Genomic DNA, 12,616 nt, shown 5'->3' with positions numbered 1-12,616 from the left:
AATACCACCCCTTAAGCAAAAGAACCAAAAGGGGAGGAAGTACTGACTGGAATCCCTTACCAGCTGTAGGAAAAGGACACCAGAAGCAACTGTTTCCTTCAGAGTAACATGACCATAGGGAAGAAAACGGCCCACCAAGGATAGAACCAGGGGAGTAAATACCCCAATATTTCTCCTCACCCACTTTGTGATTTCCTACTGATGCACCTCATTGGGCCAACTCAATTAGAAACCAGAGGACAAGAGAACTCAGCAGATGCAGCCCGTCGAGATCAGCCTTGTGGGCACAGAGAAGGATGAAGGACAGATGGAGAGCAGATCAGGTGAGGGACACATGGAGAAAACCCAGCACAGTCTCCAAGAATGAGGTGACATTTTCCACCAGGCCAGCCTGCTTCGTGTGTCCAGGCTATTTTAACAAAACACTATAGACCGAGTGACTTAAATACAGACATTTATTTCTCACAGTTCTGGAGGGTGGCAAGTCCAAGATCAATAGTGTGGGCCCATTTGGAGCCCACTTCCTAACTCACAGATAGAAGTCTTATCACTGTATCCTTAAAGGGTAGAAGGAGTGAGGGAGCACTCTGGGGCCTTTTCCATAATGGCACTAATTTCACTCATGAGGGCTCTACCCTGAGGATCTAACCACCTCTCAAAAGCCTCACTGCTCAATACCATCACCCTGGGGGGTTAAGAGTCAACATATGGATTTCAGGGGGGCACAAACATCCAGCCTAAAGTACCACCCCAGTTGGCTCAGCTTCAGTCAGAAATTACGTTGGCATGGAAAAGAAAAAAACAGGACAACAGCGTTTACACCTGAGACTCTTACCCCTTATAGATGGGAGTTTACCTGAGCGTGTCAGACATCTTCATGAGTGGCAGATGGATTTCAACCTGACAACGCAGCTTTTGGGACAAAGGTTGTGACCTTGCGGAGAACTAGGGGGCAGAGAAGAGGCAGGCTTTCAGCAGTTGCCGTTGATTTCAGGAACGTGAGAATAAGCCACACATGCTTTGATTCTTGACAACAAACAAATGAACCACAGAGGAAGAGAAAAAGAATGCAGCCTTGTTATAGAGTTTGCTGATGACACAGATTTCTCTGAGTCTCTCAGAACAATACTTAGGCAGGAGTGCAAAAAGTTATCTTTGGGGCTCCACCCCACACCCTGAATTTCTTACAACTAAATTTCCGACCACCTTTCTGGGAGAAGAAAGGCACAAGCCTGAGGTAGGCACGCCAGCCCAGAGGCAAATAGGTCTCTGAGCTATTTAGAACAGGTTTGGGTTAGCCTGAAATTTAGCACCAGTTAAGCTCCTGGCTTAGCTGGAACACCTGTCAGCTTTCCCAATGTCTGAAGTTGATGAAGGCGGAAGGGAGCAGAGATGGCTGCACACTTCGCAGGTGAAGGCGGCTGGTGCACAACTGGAGATAACAATGTACCTTCTCACACGTGGCCAGATAGAACAGCGGGGAAGTTCTCAGCAGCACACAGAACTCCCGCGGGCACTTCATGGTTCGTGGGGGCGCCAGTGGAAGATCCTTCTGCGAGATCCTTCCATGAGATCCCTGAAAGCGGGCTGTCAAAGGCAAAGTGACTCCAGGTCCGTTTTTCCGCCAGCATTGCAAGGACCTGAGGACACTGTAGGTGACACTGAGCTTTGGAGGAGGAGGCAGAGTTATAGAGCCCAGGTCTCCCTGACCTTCAGTTTTATTCCTTCTGCTGGTATAGCGTCCTAGATGTTGAGCGTTTCGACACCGCCCCGGGCATCAGTAAGGAACTGAAGCAGTAATTAAACGTGATCATTGGAAAGTGTTCTGAGACTACGCATCAAGTACCAAGAAGTTAAAGGATAAATATCATAACAAAAGAATGCGCAGAAAGTTTAGCGGATGCTAAGGTGGCAAAGGCTTGTCAAAACACAAATGCAAAAAAGGAAACACCAATAGGTCTGAAATATATGTATGTGAAATTTAAAAATTCTGTATAGTTTTAAAATCACCCCATAAATAGGATACAGTTAATAGGAAATAACAAGTTGGGAAAAAATATTTGCAGCATATGTAATCACATACGGGTTAATGGCCTTAATATGAAAGAATACATAACTGGGGGCTGGTGCCTGACTGGCTAATTCGGTAGAGTATGTGACTCTTAATCTTAGGGTCTTGATTTCAAGCCCCACATTGGGCGTGGAGCCTACCTAATTAAAAAAAAAAACCAACGAGGATACATAAGGAAGTAATGGATGATCATCTCAATAGAAATATGCTGGGCACTAATAAGTTCATGAAAAATATTAATTAAAATAACAGTAAAATATGATAAAATACCATACAGTTCTTCAGGATTGACTGACGTCAGGAACAACATAATATCACTATTGTCAAAGGTACAAAGAAAGAGGGCATTCTCAAACTTTTACAACTGAAAGATAAGAGTGCCTGGGTGGCTCAGTGGATTGGGTGTGTGCCTTCTGCCCCAGTCGTTATTCTGGACTCCTTGCATGGAGTCCCTCATCAGACTTCTTGCTCAGAGGGGAGCTTTTTCCCTCCCTTTGCCTGCTGCTAACCCTGCTTGTGCTTGCTCTCTCCACCCCCCCATCTCTGACAAATAAATACAATTTAAAACAACAACAACAACAACAATTAGAATGTAAATTGGTTTGATTTTTCTGGAGTGTAATTTGTCAGTTTATATTATAAAACCTAAAATATACATAACTTTTGACTCAGGAATTTATCTTTTTTTAAAGATTTTTTTTTTTTTTTAGAGGGAGAATTTATCTCTTTTTAAAGAGTGAGAGCGAGAGAGAGAGCTAGCACAAGCAGAGGAGAGGGCAGTGGAAGAGGAAGAAGCATTCTTTCCACTGAGCAGGGTGCCTGATGCAGGACTCAATCCCAGAACCCTGGGATCATGACCTGAATGGAAGGCAGACCTTTTACCGACTGAGCCCCCTCTAGGAATTTATCTTAAGGAAATAATCAAGGGTGTGCCTAGAGACTTACTGACAAGAGTATTTACTACAGTATTATTTTTAAAATGACAAATCCTTGAGAGAGGCAGTATTGAATGGTCAGACTTGACAGAGTTGGGGACTGGCTACATGGGTTTTCATTATTGCATTTGTTTCCAACTGTAACAAATTACCACAAATTTAGCAGCTTAAAACAACATAAATTTCTCATCTCACAGTTCTATAGTTCAAAGTCTGACCTGGGTTCTTCTGGGTTACAACTGAGGGGCTGGAAGGACGGTGTTTCTTCAGGAAACTCCAGGTCAGAGTCCATTTCTAGCTTCTACAGGCTGCCCACGTTCTATGGCTCTGGCCCCACTTCTTCCATCTTCACATCCAGCAACACAGCATCTCTCAGACCTTTCTTTCATCCCTGAATCTTTTTCTCTAAGTCTTCATTTTCTGTCTTTCTCTTCCACTTTTAAGGACCCTTCTGATTACTTTGAGATCACCCTTGTGATCTGGGCCTACCCAGATAATACTTCTAATTAGCTAATTAACAACCCTAATTCCAGTTGCCATGAATAGGTCCTGGGGATTAGGCCATTGAAGTCTTTGGAGGGGGGTCATTATTCTGACACATTATTGTATTATTCCATATACTTATCTTCAAAATATTTAATATTTTGTCATATTTAAAATACAAAATATTAAAAAACCCAAACCCAATGTCCACTTTAGTGTACAGATGAAAGGAGGATATATATTCATAGAATGAATTCTATGTGCTCATTAAAAGTCATAATCTAGGAAAATACATAATAACATGGTTCATTAGAAGTAGTGGGGGGGGAAATCAAGTCTACAAAAGAATATGTACAAGATGATATATAAAACCCAAACTCCCAACAAACCTATATGCAAGTAAATAAAAAATGTTTGGAAGGTTATAGGTTAAATTGTCAAAAGTGTTTAATTTTCTTCATTTTTTTCTGCATTTCCCAAAATGTGTGAAATAAAAGGTGATGGAGAATGTTATCTAGGACATTCTTCTGGTCAAGCATTTCCCTGGTTTCCTAGCTTTTATTATTTTTTTAAAATTAAGATCTAATGTATTATTTGTTTCAGGGGTGCAGGTCTGTGATTCAACAGTCTTACACAATTCACAGGGCTCACCATAGCACATACCCTCCCCAGGGTCCATCACCCAGCCTCTCCATCTCTCCCATTCCCCTCCATTCCAGCAAATCTCAGTTTGTTTTCTGAGATTAAGAGTCTCTTACGCTTTGTCTAAAGGTATTATTTATTTATTTGTCAGAGAGAGCCTGGTTTCCTAGCCTTTGATCATATTCCCTCACACCCATCCCTCAAGCTCGTCCTCATCAAAAATATTTTCAAGTGTGGCTCTCCGTGCCTTTTTTTCCAGGTCAGAGTTGTCCGCTCTGTAAAGTATAATTCTCAGAGGCATGAAGGAGTCGAGCGGTGAACTAAGCTCGGTAGCGAATCCGGTGCTTAAAAACTTTCTCAGGGCGATGCAAACCCAAGGCAGAGCCGCCTTCCCCGAACTTAACCGGTCCCTTGAAAGCTGGATGTACAAGTATACAAAACTTTCATAATTTCGCGGACACGGATTAATAGTTTTGATTAATGCTACAGTTTCAACAAACGAGCGGACACCTGCGGCTCCGCAGAACCGTCGCAGAGCTGGGGGTCCGCCGGCCGAGACCGTGGAGGGACCGCCCGACGGGGCTCCCCGGGTTCCGCTACGCCGCCGCCGGGCTGGGGTGGCCAAGGGCAATCCGTTCTCCGCAACCTAAGCCCCAGGCGGCTTCCCAGGCCGGCCACACCGCCTAAGCCTCGCCCCGGGCACCACTTGTCCGAGGCAGAGCCCAGGGGCCAGCGGCCCTCTCCCGGGAGCCCCGGAGCCGCGCGCGGTCCAAGCTTTCGTAACTACGCGACCCCCATGTACCCCCGTGGCCGGGAATCTCCGGCCCCGGCCGAGGCTGACCCCACCACCGAGAGGAGCGCCTAGAGCGGACGGGCCCGCCCGCCCCGCCTCCTCTATCCCGGAAGTTGATGCCGCTCTCCAGATCGCGTGCTGCTCGCTAGAGGTGTCGCCTTAGAGATCTGGACTGGCCGGGATTGCGAAAGGTTCAACATGCCTGTGAGTTGTTTACTTTCTGGCTTTCCGTTTGTGTCGGGCTTCTGTGTCGGGAGGGTCCCGGGGGTGGGTTAGCCCGGCGCCTCGGCGGGCCGGGGGAGAGGTCTCTGTCGAACACGGCTCGGTAGCTACGAGCCGCGCAGCTCCTCCGCGCGTGGGGGACTTGTTGGGACTTGCCCGGGCAGCGCGGCGTGTCGGGCCCTATTCTGGGCGTGGAGCGGGCGTGGAGCGGGGCCGCCCTGGGCTCAAGTCTGGACTCAGTGACTAGGAGGGGGCAGCTCCTCGGGTGACACCCAAAATATCAATTTGGGGTTTTGGTGGGCGCCCGTGAGACTGCAGTCTTTGGAGTCTTTTTGCTTTTCTTGCGCTGGTTGGTTCTCGCCCCCTCTCGGAAGCGGTTTTCGGCTGGTTTCCTTTTTAAAAAACTGTTTTCGCAGTTGCCTGGCATGTTAACTCCGTCAGGGCAGTCACGCTTCAGCCACGCAGAGTTCCTGTCAGATCAGATGTTGAACCCCGGGGGCAGGGGGCAGAAATCACCCCAGCGCTGGCACTCTCGGGTCTGCCTCAGCGATTTCTGCCCTCGGTTGGCGCAGGGCTGGGGTCAAGTTCTTAGCACCACAGTGTGTTTATCGGAGACTAGTACTCCGCTGAATAAAGAAGAGCGGGATTAACCGTACCATATGCTGCTTGATCGTCATAGAGTTCCTTTACCGGGACTTGGAGAACACGAGCATTGTAAAAAGTCCTGATTAAAGTTGCTGAACAGGCTGAATAAATAACATCTGGCGTGTTGCATCTGCCGAGTGTGACTGGTATTCCTTGTTTTGCATGTATCTTTCACATACGGTTAAATCGGCCAGAACTGTGGATTCCTTCTAGCGATAATAATATGCTTTTTTATTCAGTTGGCTAGAGATTTACTACACCCGTCCTTGGAAGAGGAGAAGAAAAAACATAAAAAGAAACGGCTAGTGCAAAGCCCAAATTCCTATTTTATGGATGTAAAATGCCCAGGTAAAATTTCAAATCTTAATTCCTTTCCCAAGGAAAATTTCTAAAGGGATTGCTAGTGTGGTGTGTTATGTTTAGATAGCTACAAATGTTAGGACTTTGTGTTGAGTAGAAGTGGGATCACAGAATTGGAAATGTCAAAAGGGACATTTTCCTAAGGAACTACCCAAACCATTGTAGAAACTTCGTGGGTGGGAGGGGGTGGTGGTTGAGACTCCAAAGGGGAGGTGACATTCGACTTACTAAGTCATTAAACTGTTCTGATCATCAGTTTTTTCATGATGCGGTGAAAAGTATGTTGATGCTTTACTGTTAAGCTGTGCTGCCCAGTGTGTGGCCATTAGCTGTATGTAGCTACTGAGCACTTGAAATGTGGCTTGTCCCAGTGGGAAATACTTTTTAAGTATAAAATATACACTGGATTTTTAATACCAATTTTTAATATCACACACATAAAAACCATATTGCTTACATGCTGAAATGGTAATAATACTTTGGAAATACTGAGTTCAATAAAATACATTATTAACTTCACCTGTTGGCTCTTTTAAAACTTTTTTCTTAATGTGATGACTCGAAAAGTTTAAGTTAAATATGTGGCTTGCTATTGCACAGCACTCAAGTTCTTCATCTTTTACAAGGTCTTTGCTAGAACTCTGGTGAACAATAGGCTTTATTTTCTTCTGCTTCTCACTTTTAACATTGCCCTTTTTCTAGGTTGCTACAAGATTACCACGGTTTTCAGCCATGCTCAGACGGTGGTTCTTTGTGTAGGCTGTTCAACAGTGCTGTGCCAGCCAACGGGAGGAAAGGCCAGACTCACAGAGGGTATTCATTTGGCATTTTCTAACCCAGTGCTGATGTTTTATTATTATAAATATTTGCCTTTTTTTTTTTTTTTTAATTTATTTGTCAGAGAGAGAGCGAGCGAGAGTGAGCACAGGCAGATAGAGTGGAAGGCAGAGTCAGAGGGAGAAGCAGGCTCCCCGCGGAGCAAGGAGCCCGATGCGGGACTCGATCCCAGGACGCTGGGATCATGACCTGAGCCGAAGGCAGCTGCTTAACCAACTGAGCCACCCAGGCGTCCCTAAATATCTGCCTTTATTAAAAGCCAGTTTAAAAGAAATCTTAAATTCATTAGTACCATTAGTTGTATGCTTTCAGTAAAGAGTGCTCTGCTCAGATGGGTAAGTTTATGCCTTTAATTTCGCAAAGCATTGAACTTGTTTTTCTTAGTTTGGAACACCTAATTCTCTGTAGTTATTTAGTTTGCTTAATTTGGAATATTAAATGTAAGCCCAAATGGAGCAAAAGAATAAGTACATACAATAGGACATAATGGATTTTCAAACCCATAAATTTTTAAATTTTTAGTTTTTGTTTTTTTAAGATTTTATTTATTTATTTGACAGAGAGAGATCACAATTAGGCAGAGAGGCAGAGAGAGACGGGGGAAGCAGGCTCCCTGCTGAGCAGAGAGCCCGATGTGGGACCCTGGGATCATGACCTGAGCTGAAAGCAGAGGCTTTAACCCACTGAGCCACCCAGGCGCCCCCAAACCCATAAATTTTTAAAATTCTCTTGTAAATATTTTGCTTTATATGTATTTCACACATTTGGCTAAAGAGTTTTTATCATTGCTAGCTAGGCAACAGATAACTAAGGTATCAATCAAAATGCCAGCAGTTTGATTTGTCAGAGCATCTACTTAATTGTTAAATAAAATTCCCATTTTATTTATTTTTTAAAAAGATTTTATTTTTAAGTAATCTCTACACTCAATGCGAGGCTCAAACTTAATACCCCAAGATCAGGAGTCACATGCTCTACGGACTGAGCCAGCTAGGTGCCTCTAAAAATCCCATTTTAATTCCTCTTTCACTTTTGTGCATTAAGAAAAAAATAGTAATTATGTATATTGTTTTCCATAGTAGTACTTATAGATTTATAATGATTCATAATGATACTTGAAGTTTGCTTGTGAATTTTAGGGGTGTTGTAAATTCCATGTTCTCACCAGAAGAGTTATAAGTAGATTTGGCAGTGAATCCAAGATCTGTTTTGTGTGTCCTGGTGAGATGTAAGTACAGAGTTGGCATATGATATTTAAGTGCAGCATTGCTCTCAAAAGCATACTTGCAAGATGTTTTCAGCCTTTGTGTCTTGGAGTTTTGTGCCCATGGATGACTAATAGGGTATTATTGTTTTCCTAATAGATTTGAAGAGAATTCTAATCAAAATCAGTTTCTTAGGAAAGTAATTCAGAATAATTCCTAAAAATTAAGATTACATTTCCTGACAGCTTGCATTAAAGTTTTAACTGTTGAATTTAGGCTCATGGTTTATAGACTCTAATACAGCGTTTGAGAAGCAGGAATAACAGTTATAGTCACATCAGAATAAATTCAAATATACAAGACTTATTATAGTAAATTTCTGGCATAAAAGGATAAATAACCTGTATGTGAATATTGTTCTAATATTCCTAAAACTTCGTTTTGTTTTTTTACCGAAAACATACTTTTTGTCATTAAAACTATAGCAGAGATGGTGTACACTTGTGTTTAACATGTTCTCATGATTCCTTTGCAGGGTGTTCATTTAGAAGAAAGCAACACTAATGATCCACACAACCTCTTGAATTTGTGTTCTATCGCAGAAAGCCTTATCAGTTCAGTAATTCCAGTAAATCTACCAAGATATGTAATTACGTTTAATTTTGTAAGGTTTACAACAGTGATCTCCTATTTTGGTGTCAGTTTTTCAATAAAGTTTTGATTATGGGCAAATTCCCCTTTTTATCTTTAGTGTGTGTGAATATGCTATATGTTTATATATACTGTGTCTGTGGATTCGTTATAAGCATTTAAAAAAGTGTATTCTGATCTGTCTCAGGAGTAGAAACTATAAATATTTGATTATCAGACCTTTTCCAAATTGCTGTGAATGGGTTAAATAATTAAAAAGTGGAAAGAAGTCCATTATTTGGTAATTCTAAATACAGTTTTGCCATTGTAACTATGGAAACACATGTCCAGAAGTACATATTTAATGCAGTTAACAATCAGTATAATTACACAGTAATTACAGTGTAATGCCTTGGATTTATGTGGCCTTAACATATTGCATAATTTAGTAGATAACTGCAGCTGGGGTCTGAATGGTAGGAAGCACTTTTTGGGGTAGGCAACTTGAGAGGAGGCATTGGGAGTAGCCAGGATATACTGGCTGAGAATGGCAGATGACATGGAATTCTCTGGTCCAGACACATGAGCACTCCTGACTACAGATGTGTGTTGAGTGGCTCTGGTGTACTTGTTTTTTATCACAGCAATGTCCCCAAACCCAGCTTCACAAAGATATGACATCATCAAAAGGAACGTGGTACCATGTAATGTAACAGAACTACCTGGGACTGGAATTAGGCGTCCTATACAAAAGGTATCAAGTATCAGTGTTTTTGCTATGGTGCCCCAACTCACTTTAGCTTGCATAGTTTTGGAACCTTGGCCCCAAGAAGAACCAGTGGGGATGGCAGGCTATGGATATGGAAAGGAGCAAAACCTATGATAACTAACTTAGAGGGCAAATAACCTGAAAATTTCCCCGTTGGCCTAGAGCCCAATGCGGGGCTCAATCCCAGGACCCTGAGATCATGACCTGAGCCAAAGGCAGAGGCCCTAACCCACTGAGCCACCCAGGCGCCCCTGTAAACATCTTTTTAAAGGAAAACTTCTATGTCTATAAGTAGAAAATCCGGTTACATAAAGATAACTGAAAATGAAAATGGAAATCTTGGCTTCTGGCCTGATCAGATGACAAATGGTTTTCTTACCTGGTGTTCCTGGAAATCATCAGTAAAGATTCTTCTTGTTCTTGATCTTGTTCTTATTCCTGCTCTTGCTCTTATTCATATAATGTAGGTGTCATAAAATTCAACCTTTTACAATGTAAAATGCAGTGATTTTTAGTATATTCACAGGTTGTGTAAACCATCACTACTGTTATCCCAGACTGTTTTCATTACTTCATAAGGAAACTCCATATTCATTAGCATTCTCTCCCCTTTCCTCTTCCCAGCTCCTAGCAACCAATAATAGGCTTTCTGTCTCCATCAGTTTGCCTATTCTGGACATTTTATGTAAATGGGGTCATGTAATATGTGTCCTTTTGTGTCTGGCTTCTTTGACTTAGCATAATATTTAAGATGGCCATCACACTTCATTCCTTTTTATGACTGAATAATATCTGTCATAAGAATATACATTTTATTTACCCATCAGTTGATGGACAGTGAGTTTTCACTTTCTGGCTACTTCAAACATGTATGTACACTTTTTTCTTAACTTTTTAAAAATTTATTTGACACACAGATCACAAGTAGGCAGAGAGAGAGAGAGAGAAGGGGAAACAGACACCCTGCTGAGCAGAGAGCCTGATGTGGGGCTCAATCCCAGGACCCTGAGATCATGACCTGAGCTGAAGGCAGAGTCTTAATCCACTGAGCCAGCCAGGCACCCCCCAAACACTTTTTTATGTAGACATTTTAAATTCTCTTGGGTAATACACCTAGAAGTAGAATTGCGAGGTTATAATAATCCTGTGTTTAACTTTTTGAGGAATTGCCTATTTTCCAAAGAGGCTGCACCATCTTACATTCTGACTAGTAATACACAAGGGTTACAATTTTTCCACTTCGTCACCAACAGTTTATTTTATTTTATTTTATTTATTTGACAGACAGAGGTCACAAGTAGGCAGAGAGAGAGGGAGAAGTAGGCTTCCTGCTGAGCAGAGAGCCCGATGCGGGGTTCGATCCCAGGACCCTGAAATCACGACCCGAGCGGAAGATAGAGGTTTAACCCACTGAGCCACCCAGGTGCCCCTCCTCCAACATTTGGTCTTGTCAGTCTTTTGGATCATAGCCATTTTGGTATGGGTGAAGAGCTATTTCACTTTGATTTTGATTTTCCTTTCCCTGATGATTAATTATGTTGATTATCTTTTTATGTGTTTACTGGCTATTCATATTTCTTCTCTGGAGAAATGTCTACTCAGATCCTTTGCCCATTTTTAATAGGGTTGGGTTTTATTGAATCATAAGAATTCTTACATATTCAAAAAAAGAATTATTATATATTCTAGGTACAACACATATATATGATTTTTCTCTTTTTTTAAGTCCAAAATGGCTAAAAATCAAGGTGTTGGTGTGGCTATGCTCCTTCTGGGGGCTCTAGGAGAAGATCTATTTCCTTTCTTTCTCAGTTTATAGAAGCTGCCTGCATCCCTTGATCTGTGGACTACATCGTCCTACCTCTAGTGTCTTGTGTCTTCACATCTCTTCTGACTCTATCTTCCTCCTATTATTTTTTTTTTTAAAGATTTACTTATTTTTGAGAGAGAGATTGCACGTGTGAGCAGGGGGAGGGGCAGGAGAAGAGGGCGAGAAATCCTTCAGACTCCCCACTCAGCACAGAGCCTGACCTGGGGGTCAACCCCAGGACCTTGAGATCACGACCTGAGCCAAAATACAGTCAGATGCCCAACCAACTAAGCCACCCAGGTACCCCTACTTTCCTCTTACAAGGATGCTTGTGATTACATTGGGCTTACCCAGAAAATCCAGGACAATCTCCCTATCCAGGATCTTCACTTTAATGACATCTGCAGTGTTCCTTTTGCTAAGTAAGGTAACCTATTCACAGGTTCTGGGAATTAGGACATCTGTAGGGGGCCACTGTTCTGCCTATCACAGAAAACCAAATTTTAAAATGCTATCCCAGATTTGAAAACAGAGATTCTGAAAATATGAGGTTATTCATTCTTTAATCCATTCCAATGGTAATGGTTGTATGACCTCCAGCAAGATAAGAATAATTTCTACTTGGGCGCCTGGGTAGCTCAGTTGGTTAAGTGACTGCCTTCGGCTCAGGTCATGACTCTAGAGTCCCAGGATTGAATCTGCTTCGGGCTCCCGCTGGGCAGGGAGTCTACTTCTCCCTCTGACCTTCCGCTTCTTGTTCTCTCTCTCCCTCTCAAATAAATAAATAAAATCATAAAGAATAACTTCTACTTAATATGGTTGTTTTGAAGATAAAATTAGATAATATACAAAGTGCTTAGCACAATGTGTAACACATAATAAGCACTTTGTTAATAACATTTTTTTAAATAAAAAAGGATACCATTAAAAATCAAGTACTTCAAAGTTCTCTTTTTCTCTCCTAAATTATTTACCCATCTCGCTACCACACAATTATTTTATAAAAGAGATTTTACTTTTAAGTAGTTTCTACACTCAACATGGGGTTCAAGCTCACATCACTGAGACCAAGAGTCACACACTCTACCAAGTGAGCCAACCAGATACTTGTGAGCACCGTTACGTTAACTACTGCTACAAAGCAAGCCACCCCCAGATTTAATGACTTAAACTAATGGTGATTTATTTTTTCTCATGATTCTGTGGGTTGGTTT

The 12,616-nt window shown here is 42.2% G+C and overlaps 1 protein-coding gene across 1 annotated transcript; it reads left to right on the top strand.

Annotated features, from left to right (window-relative positions):
• Positions 1-5,011: 5,011 nt before the first annotated feature.
• Positions 5,012-8,925, top strand: RPS27L (ribosomal protein S27 like). Its single transcript, XM_059180721.1, has 4 exons — positions 5,012-5,128; positions 6,031-6,139; positions 6,854-6,964; positions 8,729-8,925. The coding sequence occupies exons 1-4, from the start codon at positions 5,123-5,125 to the stop codon at positions 8,755-8,757; spliced, it is 255 nt and encodes an 84-aa protein (XP_059036704.1). The 5' UTR covers positions 5,012-5,122; the 3' UTR covers positions 8,758-8,925.
• The last annotated feature ends 3,691 nt before the right edge of the window (positions 8,926-12,616 follow it).

The sequence above is a fragment of the Mustela lutreola genome, chromosome 7, assembly GCF_030435805.1.
Source record: "Mustela lutreola isolate mMusLut2 chromosome 7, mMusLut2.pri, whole genome shotgun sequence".
NCBI classification, from domain to species: Eukaryota; Metazoa; Chordata; class Mammalia; order Carnivora; family Mustelidae; genus Mustela; species Mustela lutreola.
The sequence above is the reverse complement of the archived record's forward strand: the minus strand, read 5'-3'. Positions and strand labels throughout refer to the sequence as shown.

Excerpts from the sequence above, each read along its gene's own strand:
- RPS27L (XM_059180721.1), top strand. Across the intron at positions 6,140-6,853 it reads TATGGATGTAAAATGCCCAG|GTTGCTACAAGATTACCACG; the intron begins GTAAAATTTCAA and ends CCCTTTTTCTAG. Across the intron at positions 6,965-8,728 it reads AAAGGCCAGACTCACAGAGG|GGTGTTCATTTAGAAGAAAG; the intron begins GTATTCATTTGG and ends ATTCCTTTGCAG.